A 16,865-nucleotide genomic window follows, 5' to 3' on the forward strand; every position below is an offset into this window, starting at 1 on the left:
AGCTGGCCTGAGCCCCATGATGCTCGTGTCACTGCAGCCAGCAGATGGGAACAACCTCCGGCTGCCCCCTGTCTACCTCTGCCCACTTTCCATCACTCCACATCTCTGCTCAGAGAGGATTCCCAGCTCCAGAAGTGGCCGAATCCCTGCTGTGTGTGATACAGAGCTAGGCTGGGGCCCCTAATGAGAGGCACCCCTCGTAGCAAGCTGTCAGGATATGACAACTTGATTGATGGGAATTTCAAAGGAAGGCTGAGATCTGAAACGTCTCCTTGACACCCACAGCAAAATCTTTCTTCAGAGAGAGATGCTTGAAAACCCCCCTTCAAACGAATGCCAAATGAGGGCGTCTCCTTCTGGCTGCGTGGGACCTGGCAGCCCTATGCGTAATGAGAGGCAGAGAAGAGGCGGCAGTAACTTTGTCACATTAAAGCAACAGAGATACCATAAAGACAGTACCGCTCCCCTTCCCTGTGACTGGACTCTGCTCAGGGCTGCCTGCATCCAATTCCCCTCCTCAAATTCATTTGCCAGCATGATGTAAATTTTGTTTTGATTAGTCCAGCCATGCTGTGTGACCTACAGCTGCTTACACCAAGCCCCACTCTCCTAGGAGCTCTCGGCATGTAGGGAAATGTCTTTAGGATGGCACAGGACCCGCCTCAGCCCTGGCACAAATGGCTGTGCCTCTCGTTGATGTTTGTGGGAATTGCGCCTGCTCACACCACTGTCAGATCAGGACCGTGACGTCTGGTGATCTGCGTGGAGGTTATATGGCAAGGTTCTGGCTGAGGAGGAGCCAGCGCAAATCACTTTATACACCCCTGCCTCCCCATACCCCAGTGCAGCAGAGAGGAAGGATGCCCCAGGAGTTAGGGCAGCAGCCTAGAACTTGGCAAGCTGCGTTCAAGTTCCTGCTCTGGTGCAAACTTCCTGTTTGACCTTTGTCAAGTCACTTAGTCACTCTGTGCCTCAGTTTCCCATCTGTAAAACCGGGATAACAGCACTTCCCTGTCTCACAGGGGCATGTGAGGAGACATACATAGAAGACTGTGAGGTACTTAGGTACTAGGTTAATGGAGGCCTTCGGGTGCTTTAGATAGAACATATTTCTTGCTATAACCAGTCTATATCCAAACCCCCATAATCTAGCCCTCTCAATCTTTGGGGCATTTGAAATCTGAATGTAGAGATGAATTTTCCAGACCCCTGTCCATCACTTTAATGGGCTGAATCAAAACACCAGTTCTTAACACTCACCACACACTTTGCAGTGCTTAAAATCCACATCCAGATCAGCCCCTGGCTACTAGATACCATGGCGCTGAGTGAAGTATAAACACCCAGAAGTGTGAAGCAATCTTAATTTTGTGCCATGAGAAAGTTACTCTGGGTACTTGGCATTGGGGGGTAGGGGGACACAGTCTTAGACAGCTGGTATAAACTCCTGTGGACCTGATCCTCAGTGGGTGTAAATTGATGTAGTTCCACTGACTTTGACAAAGGAACATTGATTCTTATCATATCAGCTGAGGATCTCATCCCTGGTCACAGACAGAAATGTTGGGCCAGATTAATTTCTGGTGCATCTCCACTGACTGCAGTGAATTTGCAGCTAGGGATAAATTTGGCCCATAGTCTGATTATAAGAAGTCATTTCTCCTTGTCAGTGTGTAAAATGGACTGAAATTGTGTCTGCTCACTGCTCTTGTCTGTTCTATTAGACTGAGCACCTTGCATTGCTTTGCTCGTATCGCTCTTGAATGCAGTACGCTAGATTGCATGACAGTTCTTTCCCTGGGGCCCTCATAAAATGAGCGTTGTGTGTCTCACTAGGTGAGTGCAGTCAGCAACATCATAAATTAATAAATGGGGAAAACATGTTGGTGTTGGTTCCAGCATTTCGAGCCATTTGAGGCACGGTTGTTAATAAAGGTTTCAACACAGAGCCCTTCTTCTCCGCCAAATCCCTTCGCGACCGCTTAAACTCCTGCAAGACCCCAGACCCACTGTGATCTAGCAAACCAATCTCAGGTGCAAATAGCCATCTCTTCCCTGAGATCACACAGCTGTTGTGTTATTCCAAATTTCAAGTGGATGAGCTTCTGTAAACCTTTAACAGTTAACATATTAACCATTTCCAAGCACATGCCTTCCTCTCTGTCTGGCTGCAGAGACCTCAAGCTTCCAGGATCAAACTCTCTGGGAAGTTAAAATATTCATTTATATAAAAACTAGACACCATTACTGCATACTCAACAAGCCCCAGATCCCCACAGCATCAGGTGCTCTGCAACCCTCTGCCTCCCTCCCCACCCGCTTCCTGCAGACTGGGCATTAATCAGGCTTTTAAAGATAAGGAGGAAAAGTCTCCACATTTGCCAGCACAGCGCTGGGTTTTCAGTGGCCAGTCCTTTGGATTTCACATCTTGTTCTTTCTAGGTCGCGCTTCTAAACTCCCCTTCATGTGTTTAGAAGTCACCTGAGTGTGGTATGTCTAGTTCTGGAAGTGGTATGTCTTTGTTTTTTGTGGGCTGCCCTTTCAATTTCTAAGAACTCTTCCTACAAGCAGAGGTTAGAAGCCATTTTGTTCTCAGAGTTGTTGCAGACTGTTACCGAGGGGATGCACACACTGTGCTCTCTCCTTTCTTGTTAGGCTGAAAGTGCATGCGCTGCTCTTTTGTTTTGTAGCATAAGGTCATGGATTTATCCAAGCAACCTCACAGACCTTTGTCATTCTTTCTTGTTTAATCTCTGTCTCCCTCCTTTCTCTGTTGCCTTCATCCTAGTCTCTTTCCTTCTGGCTCCTGTTTTGTATGAGAGCCTTCGCCGCCGCTAACTCATGCTTTCCTGCATCTCACCATGCAATCAATTCTTCATCTCATTTCAAATCTCCACTGAAAACTTATCCCTTGTCTCCTTTGTCTATGCCTCTTAAATATTAGTCTGCCGGTGCTGACTCTGGGGCGCAGCTAATATGCAAGCAACAAAAGAAAATCAAGTTGTATGGTACTAAGATTGGGCTATATTCTGCCATCAGCAGTCAGCTTCAATCAGGCTGTGGCCTTGGGGTTCCATGAGTGTACCAGAGCATAGTTTAGCCTATGGTTGCCATTTTCCCCACATGTGCCCTGCTAAGTACCGCTGCAGGCACAGACTTTGCAAGCAAAGGGTAGCTTGGCTGAAGCTTGTAAACTGCGTTCTTTCTCTTGTCTGATTTCTTTGCAGTTCCTCCAGATGACCCAGTAATTACTGGGGGCCCGGTCATTAGCCTGAGAGCTGGGGATCCCCTGAACCTGACCTGCCATGCCGACAACGCCAAACCAGCAGCCTCCATCATCTGGATGCGGAATGGAGAAGTGATAAACGGAGCCACCTACTCCAAGGTCAGGCGGGGTGGAGTTTGGGATGGTGCCGGGGACATGGAACTGCTCTTTTGCTCACCTCACAGAGGTGTCTTTCACTGAATACTGTCCAGAGTGGAACTGTGGCTCCTCTTATGCATCAGGGCCATATCCTCACCTGGTCTCAATTGGCATAGCCCCATTGACTCAGTGGTGCTGTGTTGACTTACACCAGCAGATGATCTGATCCCACGTTTCTTGGTGCTGCTCCCTCAGCTTCTATACCCCTGGCTGCTGGGAGAGCAGAGATCAGCGGCGAGCCAGAAGGGCATATTCAGAGGGGACTCAAAGCTTCTCCTAGCCCTTCAGTGATTAATTTACACCAACTTAGGCTGACTTAGACTTACCCAATTATTAAGGTGTGACCTTACATGTCATCTCTGAACATGGCTTACTGGAGTGAACGCAACTGCCCTGCCAAGGGGCCAGCTGGGAGGAGTGGGGCAAGAAAAGCAGCTGCCAGAAGGGTGTAAGAAGCTGCAACAGTCAAGGGCGGGCTCAGCTCTGAATTTAACTTATTGGCTACCTCTGGCCCAGAGAGCTCCGTGCTCTGCCTCTCAGCAGTGCTGAGCAGGTCATCCATTCGATGTGCTCCTCACCAGGTGTCTAAAAGCACAGTGGCCCAATACCCAAAGGTATACAGGCGCCTAACTCCCATCTATTTCGGCCCGAGTTGTCCTTAGGGAAGTGCAAATGCGCCAGTGGAAGGCCGCCACCTATCAGAACACAAGAGCTCTCTGGTGCAGCCCTGAGGCCACAACTGGCCACAGCAGTGGCAGGCTCTGGGTCAAAACTGTCTAGAACAGGTCGCTCTCTCGGTGATGTTAAGAAGCCCGTTGGCAGGGCAATTTGGAGGAAACGAGTCTCTCAGGAGGGAAAGGGATTGTCTCTCTTGTGGCCTGAATAGCACATCAAATTGAACAAGTTCAGCAGCAACCTTTGGCAAGCGGAGAACAAAAGGTTCCTCTCTTAGCAGTTATGCTGGTGACACCGTGAGCCCTGGGCTGCACAGCTGGCTTGGAATTATTGTACGCTTGGATTGACAAGATTTCACTAAGAAGTGAAACAGAGAAAGGGTGGTTCCAGGTGGCTGAATGCAGCTCCAGGAGCCCAGAGGTGTGGGGTTCTACTTTCAGCTCTGTCCTTTGTGCCATGGGGTAGTTTGTGGCACCTAGCCCCAGGTTCCTGATCTCTAAAATGGGGTGACCATAGATACCTACAGCGCTGTGGGGGATGGGTTGTATTCGTTAAAATGACTTGAAGATGGAGGAAAGTGCTCAGTGTTAGTGCAACTTGGTTCTGAAACGTGGCTCATATGTTTGAACAGCTTTTACTTCATTAATATAGAATCAAGGGGTCAGAAGGGACCGCAAGGGTCATCTGGTCTAACCCCCTGCCAAGCTGCAGGATTTGTTGTGTCTAACCCCCATCCAAGGCAGTGGTCTGTGGTAACTTCGCTAGTCATCCAGTCACATGTTGTTTTTTGTGAGAAGACTAAAGCAAAGTAGGCATTGAGCAGCTCTGCCTTCCCATCATCTTCTGTTCCCAGCTCACCTTCTGCACTGAGCAGCGGACCCACACCATCCTTGATCTTTCTCTTTTTGTCTGACATATATTTGTACAACCCCTTCCTGTTGTCTCTAACATTCCTTGGCAGTTCTTTGCCTTGGCTTTCCTGATTGTTGTCCCCATGTTCTTTCGCTATTCCCATGTATGCTTCCTTGGTGACATGCCCCTCCTTCCATTTCTTGCACGTACCCCTTTTGGGTTTTAGATAGCTGAAAAGCTCCTTGTGCCTCCTGTGGCTCTTATATTTCCTCTGCGTTGGCAAGGTACAGAGCCAAACTCAACCCTGGTGCAATTCAGGAGTCACCTCAGGGATCACAGTGCTGCCAATACCTATAGGTATCTCTTCTCCCAAGATCAAATTATTTTACTATTTATTTTTACTATTTCACTTCATTGTGGAGCACCCGTAATGACTCCACAGTTAAGCCTACAAAACAATTCTTTTTCCATTATAATCCTGTTTTTCAAGTTCTTCTAGCTCCGTATACAAAGCTGATTTCCAGCTGAATTTGCTCATGCATATTCTCTAGGAAAAAGCTCATGCATCCAAGTGGTGTGGTTGTGTGGAAGGACAAGTCTGGGGTTTGGGGCCCTGTCCATTGATTTCAGTGGGATCTGGCCTGAAGTCATGACACTCTTGATGGCTCCTTTTACTGATCAGGTTCATGTCCACGCTCAGAACCTGCCATCTCACAGCAGCCACCATTTCAGCATAGCTGAAGGCTTTGTCTTGATTATGAGCTCTGCCATTGGCCACCATTTGGGATGCAATAGAGCTCGCTGTAACTCTTGTCCCAACTAGAATCTCCCCTCAATCTTGTAATAGTTTGCTAGGCTTTCAGACTGGGCTTTGTGAAATACAATTTGGAAAGCTTCTTTCCATCGCTCTTGCCTGGTTTGATCTAGAAGAGCTCTACTTTTTCAATAACCTGCTCGTTCTTGGTGGATTTAGATTCCTGGTATAATAGTCTGGTTGCATCAGATGACCATCCAGGAATGAATTGTTGACAAAATCCCTGAGGTATAGTTGTTGGTGTTTTGCAGTGGCCAGAGCTTGAAGGTAAAAGACTTGGTAGATGGCACTGATGCTTCGGACATACAGAAGCTGCAGGTTGATTGTTGACGCCCCTCCTATAGCCTTCCTCCATCTTGATGAGGGGAGTAGATAGACACGCATGCCGTTTTGGCTGGTTGGAGCAAGTCCAAGGTGAAAAAATAAGTATCGCTACATTTCTAAATGAAAAGTCAAAACGTTTTGTTTCAAAATGCTTGAAATTAACTCTTATGACTTTTCCTCAGTGGAAAAAAATAATTTTGTTTTTGGCCAAAACGGTTTGCCAAAATTCAACATGAATTTGCAGATTGTTTCAGTACCTCAAAAAAATGCGTTTTTCAGTGCATTTACTATTTGCTGAAAAAAAGTCACCCAGCTCTGCTACAGAGTCAGCGCTACTGCAACATCACCTGACAGTGCGGCCTCGGAGCCATTCCAGAATGGATCTTAGAGACCGGGCAGTAGGGTGACCAGATGCCCCTATTTTATAGGGACAAACCTGATTTTTTGGAACTTTTTCTTATATAGGCTCCTATTACCCCCTCACCCTCTGTCCTGATTTTTCACACTTGCTATCTGGTCACCCTACCGGGCAGAGAGCTATCACTGCTGCCCTTCCTAGGAAACAGCTGGGATGTAGAACATGCCACGGTGTATGGGGTCCCCTGAGAAGCTGGTTCTGCTGCTTCCTTCTCTCCATCATCCCCTTAGTCACCGTCTTGCCCAAAGCGATGGCTCCCAGACCAATAAAAGACACTGGGCTCTAGCAACAGGTAACAAGGAACCAAAAGCTGAGGGGTCCATGACCCATTAAATGCCATCACAGAGGGCAGTGTCAGCAGCAAGGCAAGGCGTTGCCTGGGCCATGGGAGCGATGAACTCCCTTGGGTCCTGGGGCCCAACTGTCCTTCAGAGCTACCCAACTAAGGCCAGGAGAAACCAGATCAGGGGAATAATTCTACTGGAGTCTCTTGGGATCTCAGCAGGGATAGTGAGGCACCAGAGGGCCAGTTCTGGAGTGAGCGCTGGGGCACGGCCTGTCAGGATGGTAGCGGTGACCTTGCCCTGACACACGCAGAGAGTCTCAGACGAGCAGGAAGGCAGCAATGTCAGGCGATGCCGTCAGGGTTCACAGCCAGCACGCAGTCTGTGGGGGAGAACAGCCTGCCATGCAAGCTGAGGTAGCGGGGATGCTACAGAGATCTAGATGAGGTGAGGAGAGGTGTCCAGTGCTGATGGTGAAAGCAGGGCTTAGATACCACAAGGAGATGCCCCATGGAAACCTGAGAGAGATAATAGAATATTGCTGTTGGAAGGGACCTCAGGTGGTCATCTAGTCCAACCCCCTGCTCAAAGCAGGACCATACCCAACTAAATTATCCCAGCCAGGGCTTTGTCAAGCCTGACCTTAAAGACCTCTAAGGAAGGAGATTCCACCACCTACCTAGGTAACGCATTCCAGTTCCTCACCACTCTACTAGTGAAAAAGTTTTTCCTAATGTCCAACCTAAACCTCCCCCTCTGCAACTTGAGACCATTACTCCTTGTTCTGTCATCTTCTACCACTGAGAACAGTCTAGATCCATCCCCTTTGGAACCCCCTTTCAGGTAGTTGAAAGCAGCTATCAAATCCCCCCTCATCCTTCTCTTCTGCAGACTAAACAATCCCAGTTCCCTCAGCCTCTCCTCATAAGTCTTGTGCTCCAGCCCTCTAATAATTTTTGTTGACTCTGTTGGACTCTTTCCAGTTTTTCCACATCCTTCTTGTAGTGTAGGGCCCAAAATTGGACACAGTACTCCAGATGAGGCCTCCATCAATGTTGAATAGAGGGGAATGATCACGTCCCTCGATCCGCTGGCAATGCCCCTACTTATACAGCCCAAAATGCGGTTAGCCTTCTTGGCAACAAGGGCACTCTCTTGAATCATATCCAGCTTCTCGGTCACTGTAACCCCAGGTCGTTTTCTGCAGAACTGCTGCCTAGCCATTTGGTCCCTAGTCTGTAGCCGTGCATGGGATTCTTCCGTCCTAAGTGCACGACTCTGCACTTGTCCTTGTTGAGCCTCATCAGATTTCTTTTGGCCCAATCCTCTAATTTGTCTAGGTCCCTCTGTATCCTATCCCTACCTTCCAATGTATCTACGACTCCTCCCAGTTGAGTGTCATCTGCAAACTTGCTGAGGGTGCAGATCCTCCAGATCTGGGCAGCTCCAGGGAGTGTTGGCCAGATGGAAAACAAATTTGCAAGACGCATGAACCATCATCCGGTTGCAGCCCCTAGGGAGATGCATCTCCCCTGTGCCCGGCTGCCTCCATCCTTGCCTGTAGCTCCCCCCAGATGAGCCAGCCTGGTCCTGTAGGCCATCTGGCGGCTACTGGAGAAGGCAGCATCTGATTTGCATAGGGAATATGACCTTTCTGTCCCTAGCTGCCATCTGATTTGCCTGCAGTGTCACAGAAGGATTCCTGCTTTATTGCACCCAAATACTGAGACGTTTCATTTCATTTCCCCTGCCGGCAGCAGTCTCTGGCAAGGAGCAAGCAGGCTGATGAGCACCACAGCTGTGAAGGGTTAACTTGCCAGCAACATATGCATCTGATCAAGGACAAATCCACGATCCTCATAACTCCCTACACATCCTCGTCCAGCCCCCATGGTAATATGACTGCCTCACTCTCCCTCTTGCAACGTGCCACCAGGACTGAGCAAAATTAAACGCACCACTAGCCCTTCCTGTCCCCACTTCCCAGGATGCCATGTGACAGCCGGCACTAATTAAAACCTGAAAGAACTGACCTCTCTCTGCACCAATTTGGGTGAAATTAATTAAAATCTAGGCCATTAACATGTAATCGTTTGTAACTAATTGCAGTCGCTCCAGATCTTCTTCTCCGCCATGGGCTGGGTCAGTCCCAGTGCTGGGGAAGAGAGAGTTAAGCCCTCTCCATTTCAGACCCGCCAATTGCTGTGGCAGGGAAGGAATATCAGCCCTTTTTCAAATATGTCTGTGTTTGTGTTTGTATTAATTCCAAAGCCCAAGTGCTCACGCTGCATACGAAATGTGGCCCCGTCTCAAATAAGATACTAAGCCTCCCAGTGTATCTTAAGCAGCTGGCATGGAAGGTCTTGGAGGAAGAGGACTGTCATACTGGGGATGCATCACGCAAGGATCTTTCCGTGCCAGATGGGGCCTGGTGGTGCCTACAGCCCTGTGGCCATGTCACCAGCTCTCATGATTTTATTACAAGTCTTGCGATATTTGGTGTTTTTTCTTAAGGCCCCAGCTCCTGGAGTCAGGTTTCTAGCATTCCCGGTTGCAAAGCCTTGAAACCATGACGTAAAGTGTATCCTAAAGGTTCAGAATCCAGAAGGCAAATAAAAGAATGGAATGTTTATTATTTTTGTAAAACCTCCTGATTTTTACGTCAGTCGCATGATTTTCTGGAGGCTTGATTTTTGCACATTTTGGTTGGCAATGCTGCTGGAGGGCCGTAAATCTGATCCACCCAGCAGGAGATTTCCACTCGCTACACCAAGTTCCTTTCACAAAGACCTTCCTCCCTACCCACAAATGGACAAATCCAAAGGTTGGGCCTGTGTGCGACATGGGATAACTGCAGCATTGGAATGGAGCATCATCAGCTGCTCACTAGCGCCTCTGATGGCCTCACCTGCTTCTTGGGGGTGATCAAGAGGAGGGTTATACATTATCACTCCTTATACAGTGCCAGAAGAGGGCAAGGAGAAAGGAAAGCCACAGGTATGCCTTGTGCCATGCTAGGGTGGAGAGCTAGATACAGGGCTTAATCCTCCATTGCCTTGCCAGCTTGGGTCACCATTTGAACCGGTGCAAAGTGGGTGTGTAACACTAGCAAATCCGAGTGGTTCCGATTTACACCCAGGGGTGTGGCACGAGAGTGCCGCTGCTGGTGGCTTCAACCCTTTCCAAACACATCGTCCACTGCAGAGCTCGCAAGGCAGCTCGTTAATGGCTTTTTAATATTCGCTCTCATGGCATGCATTACCTGTCTGATTAGCCTATATTAGAGGTTCAGAACGAAAGCAATCTCAGTAATAATAATTAATTAACGCAAGCATTAGTTCTCTTGATGGCTAGTGAGGTGGTGTGATTTCCCCCTGTAGAAATTCAGAGATGGATTCACAAAGGGCTGATTCTCCAAAGGCTACAGATTGAGCCCCAGGGAGACCCGAAAATAGAACCCAGGGGTCCTCAGGTCTGATTCTGACTTGAATGATGTTATGCCTGAGGTGGGTTTGGCCACTGGCACTCTGCCCTCTGCTCAAGCACTAGATCACACTGCTTTCTTCTTTCCTTCGCTCTAAGCAAACTTCACTGGAGGCAGAATTGCCATTTGCACAGCGCAATGCATTGCCGCAATTGGTGACTTTATGCTACTTCTCTAGGAATCATATGGTCCTTTGTAGTCTTCAGGGCCTGATCCCACACTGCCCGGCAGCATATGTGCTCATTTCCTGTTGTGCAAAGTGGGTGTGAAATGCTACTGGATTGGCATGGCAGCGTTTCACACTTGCTTGGCACACGTGTGTAAGGTGACACAAGGAACAAGAAGCAGGCCACCAGCTGGGAAACCCCTGATGGCTGCAAGGTCTTTTCAGTTGACAATATGAACGTCTCCCTGTTTAGGTTGGCGAGTGGGATGAATCTCACAAGAGCTGTCATCCTCGGGTGCAAGGCACTGCATGGTTTCAAAGGAGCCTATGGGAGTTAAGCACCAAACTCCCATTGAAACTCATTGGAATTTGTGCACCTAACCCCCATTAGCGCCTTTTCAAACCCCATAGGAATTGCTGTCTTTTAGATTGTAAGCTCTTCAGGCAAGGACTGTCTACCACTCTGTCTGTACGGTGCCTACCACTACCACAACCTGGCTTCATGCTTGTTGGTCCCTAAGCTCGAACATAATAAACACAGCCAAGAGTAAAGAATGTATTGCCCCTTTCAGGAGTAACCGAGTTTCGTCCCTGCTTCTCCCCCTGCAGACGCTTCTCCGAGATGGCAAAAGGGAGAGCATCGTGAGCACCCTTTTTATTGGCCCCTCCGACATCGAGAACGGGCAGAACATCATCTGCCGGGCCACCAACAAAGCCATTCCCAGCGGGAAGGAGACGTCCGTCACCATCGACATACAGCGTGAGTGTTTGGCCGGCCGGTCCAGCCATGTGTGTTTCTAATGCTGTGCTGCCCTGGGGATTCCCTGGCTCCTGAATGACTCCGTTTGGCTTGAGTGGAGCCCTAAGTACAAAGTTCTGAACCAGATCAGGCTCTGAGTTTGGGGTTTGGCTCCAGCCTATCTCTGTATTTGCAGTCATACGAGTAGCCGGTGGTGATCAGTTCAGGGCGCCGATCTGACGCAGTTCTCAGAAGTCCGGACATCTCCCCGGAACTTCTCCAGTCTCTTGAAAATCTTCGGAGCGGCAAAAATGATCTGAATGTTCCATGTAGACAGGCTGTCTCCTGAGAGTGGGGATCCCAGGCCAGATCACACCAGAAGGGCCATTCTCAGGGTATCCTGAGATTTCCGCAGAACCAACAACCGCAGAAGCAGCAAGAAAATGAACCAAATAATGTGTGTGGGGGTGGGGGAAAGGACCTTGATTGGCTGAGATTCAGCTTGGGAGCAAAGATTCTGATTCTACACAAACTGCTCAGCCTGTCCCTAGCTGTGGGAGTCCCTAGGTCTCCATGCTTATGCCATCCATAGTCTGTTTGTAGTGTTACCAGCACCCATGCCAATTATGCTGGTGGTTTTATTGACCGGACACCTGTCTGAGGCCACCAACCTATTACATGTAAGGCACAGGTGATAGAAGCAGGTTCATTCACCAGTGATACAGCATGATCTGGATTCGAACCAATGACTTACAGGCGGAGGGCTCTGTACCTGGATTTAAAGAAACATCTGGTCCATCATTGCTTATAGTTTAAAGGGTTAGAAAACCTGCCTTATAATAATAGAGTCTAGGACAGAGGTGGGCAAACTACGGCCCGGAGGGCCGCATCCGGCCCTCCAGGTGTTTTAATGTGGTCCTTGAGCTCCCGCCGGGGAGCAGGGTCTGAGGCTTGCCCCGCTTCACGTGGCTCCTGGAAGCAGTGGCATGTCCCCCCCTCAGGCTCATTCAGGTAGGGGCAGCAGGGGGCTCCGTATGCTGCCTCCGCCCAAAGCGCCGCCCCCGCAGCTCCCATTGGCCAGGAAATGCAGCCAATGGGAGCTGCAGGGGCGGCACTTGCGGACAGGGCAGCACGCAGAGCTGCCTGGCCACACCTTCACATAGGAGCCAGAGGGGGGACATGCTGCTGCTTTTGGGAGTTGCTTGAGGTAAGCACTGCCCAGAGCCTGCACCCTGACCCCCTCCCGACCCCTTAGTCCCAGCCCACACCCCAACCCCCAATTTTGTGAGCATTCATGGCCCGCCATACAATTTCCATACCCAGATGTGGCCCTCGGGCCAAAAAGTTTGCCCACCCCTGGTCTAGGAGCTCAACTTATTTAGCTTAACAAAGAGAAGGTTTGGGGTGACTTGATCACAGTCTGTAAGTACCTATGTGGGGAACAAAGATTTACTAATGGGCTCTTCAGTCTAGCAGAGAAAGGTTTAACACCATCCAATGGCTGGAAGTTGAAGCTAGACAAATTCAGACTGGAAATAAGGTGTAAATATTCAAGAGTGAGAGTGATCAACCATTGGGACAGTTTACCATAATACCCATCCCCATGACGAGGTGACCTAACACACAACTTCTGTAGCCATGTCTGTGATCCTCCACCTACAGCTTTTTAAAGGCTTGCAAAAATATCCCAGTCTCATTCAGTCCCAGTCTAATGTGACTAGTTTAAAACTCCAGCTGCTGCGAACAGGCACATGCAGGGAACAAGACTGGCCAAACTTTATATAGATCCCCTAAGTATAGGTTTTGGTCGGGGAGAATGCAGCTATCTGAGATGCACCCACCCTAACTCCTTTTCAATATCTGCTGCTGTCAGGCGCAGGCTGGCCCCTGCCAAACCCCTCTTCATCTGCACACACAATTCTTGCAGCTGCATTTGCCAACAATTTGCAATTGCAGGGTGTTAAATATTAGGCTGCCAGCTGCTTTCCACAGTCCAATTAAAACTTGCTGAGCAAAGTCGAGTGCAGCAGAAAATTCTCCATTTAAGACTCCCGGCTTTTCTGCTGGAAGATTAACAGGTTCTTGAGTCGCTCTGTAGTATGTCCTGACAGAATCGGTGAGATCAGATGAGATAATGGCACGGGTTATTTCACAGATAGCAATCGGCTACAACAGTTGCACACGCACACCCCACACGCACACTAATAACAAAAAGCCAGAGACATCATTAGACTGTGCTGTATAGAACAGGGCAGGCAACGTGATCTGAATCCCTGAGCATGGTGGAATCCATTTCAAAAGGGAGAGACCCAATAAAGAAGACCAATTTCTACTCCAAACCATTAAATACACCATGCTGTGAAAGTAATAATAATAATATCCCATCCAGCCATTAAAAGAATGTTGCCTTTAATGGGCTCTAATGAGGATATCAATTTAACAGCGCTGGATGGAAGATGGAGGGGTATAATAACAGCAAGACAGATTAATCAGCCTGCACTGGGGGTGAATTTCACCCCTGAAGACAGAGCGTACTCCAGCCTGTCTGCATCCCTTCAGCATGCACAGCCTGGTTCCCCACTGCCTTACACTCCGAGAGATGGATTTTCCACTTGGCTACATTCACTTTCCACTGAACTTAAATTGGCTGGAGATCCCCTTGGGGAATTGTCCCTATGTAGGTATTAAGCTGCTGGAGGCAGCATAACTGCCTCCTACACCCGCTCCTTTACTGGGATAAGCAGGAGGAGGGGGAATGCCAGTAGACAAAGTGGGGCCAAGATGGGAGGGGACATGGGGATGCCAAACTCTACTGTGCTTGGGTCTAGACTGGCTCCCTTATGGAGCTGACCTCAGCAGTGGAATTTAGAGTGGTCATCCTGCTGCTCCTAATGTCTGCCAGGACCAAGCGTCCAGGGACCACACCTGGCTACTTGCAGCCACCACTGGCCACTCAGATGTCGCGGGGCCTGTGTCATCATTTAAGTCCATCTAGCTGTCAAGCTACCTGCTCACGTACACTCATAGACTTTCAGATCAGAAGGGACCATTATGATCATCTAGTCTGACCTCCCTTTTCAGTCTGTCTACCTAGCTAGGTACTTTGTGACCCTCATTGTGATACCTGTGCGAAGCAGATGTGAAATGCTGCCCAGTTACAAGGGGAGTGTTGTATCCCACTGCCCAGCACTGGTGTCAGTAGCTTTGCATGGCAGTGCAGAAGCAAGCCCTAGGAGCTAAAGTGGGCGGATACATAGTGCATGAGGCTCTGGAAGGGCTCCCTGCAATGGGGAGGGGATGTCCAATCCCCCTGTGCAGAGCTAAGACTTCGATGGTGCATGAGCTTTGTGCTTCCCGGTCAGTTTCATGTGCATAGGGGTGTGTGCTGCAGCTGGTGCGTTAGTGACAGCTATTGCTAAAGTAGCATGAATGTTTCCATTTTAACCCCTTGTTTTCAATCATCCGCAACGTTCCAAACCTTTCATCTCCCAGGCTGACGCTCTCCAGGTACCGTCTCTGCCTGATTTCCCTCCCCCACCCCCCGGCAGTTTGAGCAAAAAATGTCTGGGCCTTTTTGAATGAGAGGACAGAAGAAAACATTCCCAGTCCCCCCTATAGAAACCAACAAATGCTTGGATCACTTTATTTAAACAGCTTCAGCATGAAAATGGCTGGGGTCTGAGAATTGAAATTTGGCTTGGAAATAGCCCGTATTGAAGAAAAGGGTTGCTGGGAAAATTGGGTTTGATTTGAGTGAGTTAAAGGGTTTGGATATCAAATTTCAAATATAGATGGTACTGTGGGCCTGATTCTCAGTTACAACAAGGCTCTTTTACAAACACCCCAGCAGTCTAAAGGAGCCTTAATGTGGGTGACCCTTCCTTCCTGAGCCTTTAGACTGCCACGTGTAAAGGGGTCTTAGTGCGACTGAGAAGCAGTCTGCAGTCTGTAGCCCAGTCCAGGCATGCATGGTACAATGAGCTAGGCAGCATCTCCTGCCCCACTCAGAGCTCCATCCCGCAAGGTGCTGAGTACTCTGCCCTGAAGCACCTGAGTTAATCTCATGGATTTTGATGAGTTCAGGGTCTGTGCACCCTACCCCTGGAAGAACTGAGTCTTTGCTGTCTAATATAATGAGCATTAACCTGTGCCGCTGAAAAAATTGTGCACCCGCCGCAGAAATTTTTCAGCATCCTGACAAGCAAAAGTCCTTGTGTTCACTGAGCACCTTGCGTGAGATTCTGTGCTGCGCCTGTTTTCCCTGGGGCAAGGGAGGGCTAAGGTGGCTTGATGCACCCTCCCAAGCCTGGACTGCTCTGAGGGCTGGAGGGCCCCCTGGCATATCCTAACACAGCTTTGGGAGCCTATCTGCATTGCCACAACCTGCCCAGATTGCCCTGCCAGTACTGCCCAGAATCCACACACTGTGCTGCAGACACATTCTCCCACCTCTAGCCCTACCCCCAGCATGTCCCCTCCATGTGGGCTTGCAAGGGGTTCCTCCAGTCAAAGGGCAATCTGATTATGGTCTTCCAGGATGCCTGCACTGGAGGAATCCTCCCCTGGCCAGTTATGGGGCTTTTAGGGCCCCTTTATACTAGTCCAGCTCTTTTTCATAGAATCATAGGTCATCTAGTCCAACCCCCTGCTCAAAGCAGGACCAATTCCCAACTAAATCATCCCAGACAGAGCTTTGTCAAGCCTGACCTTAAAAACCTCTAAGGAAGAAGATTCCACCACTTCCCTAAGTAACCCATTCCAGTGCTTCACTGCCCTCCTAGTGAAAAAGTTTTTCCTAATATCCAACCTAAACCTCCCCCTACTGCAACTTGAGACCATCGCTCCTTGTTCTGTCATCTGGTACCACTGAGAACATCCTCTTTGGAACCCCCTTTCAGGTAGTTGAAAGCAGCTATCAAATCCCCCCTTATTCTTCTCTTCTGCAGACTAAACAATCCCAGTTCCCTCAGCCTTTCCTCATAAGTCATGTGCTCCAGCCCCCTAATCATTTTTGTTGCCCTCCGCTGGACTCTGCAATTTTTCCACATCCTTCTTGTAGTGTGGGGCCAAAATAGATGTATAGGATCCCAGAGAGGAGGATCTCCCTGGAATATCCCGGGATGTCTAGAGAAATAAACCCATCTTATAGAACTGTTTTAACCTAGACAATTCCGTTAAGAAACTACATTAAAAGAATTTCACAGTTGCTGAATATGAGGGCTAAGCACTTAAAAGTCAGAAGATGCCAACATTACCAATTCCTTGCACCCTCCCCACACTCTGCCGCCTTGTGTGTATGCCATTATGTTACTGTCTGTTTGCACGGCCCCATCGGCTTCTCAGATAATACCATATAATAGCAGTGGAGCTGGCTGGAGATTTCCCGATGGAATGCTTTTCCTTTGGAATCATTTCGCGGTAATGTCAATTTTGACAACATTTTGTTGGGGGTGGGGGGAATGGAGCATTTTGATTTCCTGTTTAAAAAGACTCTTCATTTCAATTTTTTTATTTTTTATAATCCTAGAAATGTAGGACTGGAAGGGACCTTGACAGGTGTGAGGCAAAACTAAGTATTATCCAGACCATCCATGACAGGTGTTTGTCTAACCTGCTCTTTAAAAAGCTCCAATGACAGAGATTCCGCAACCTCCCTAGGCAATTTATTCCAGTGCTTAGCTACC

General features: G+C 48.8%; 1 protein-coding gene across 3 annotated transcripts in view; it reads left to right on the forward strand.

Moving 5' to 3' along the window:
- KIRREL3 (kirre like nephrin family adhesion molecule 3) overlaps positions 1 to 16,865 on the forward strand; it is a 262,110-nt gene that overhangs the window by 72,158 nt on the left and 173,087 nt on the right. For all 3 annotated transcript variants that reach the window (XM_039496138.1, XM_039496141.1, XM_039496139.1), the window contains exons 2-3: positions 3,229 to 3,386; positions 11,052 to 11,202. In XM_039496138.1, coding sequence (XP_039352072.1) covers positions 3,345 to 3,386; positions 11,052 to 11,202 — 193 coding nt within the window. In that variant the 5' untranslated portion in view covers positions 3,229 to 3,344. The remainder of the gene's footprint in view (positions 1 to 3,228; positions 3,387 to 11,051; positions 11,203 to 16,865) is intronic.

Source organism: Mauremys reevesii, linkage group 12 (assembly GCF_016161935.1).
Source record: "Mauremys reevesii isolate NIE-2019 linkage group 12, ASM1616193v1, whole genome shotgun sequence".
In the NCBI taxonomy this organism is placed as follows: Eukaryota; Metazoa; Chordata; order Testudines; family Geoemydidae; genus Mauremys; species Mauremys reevesii.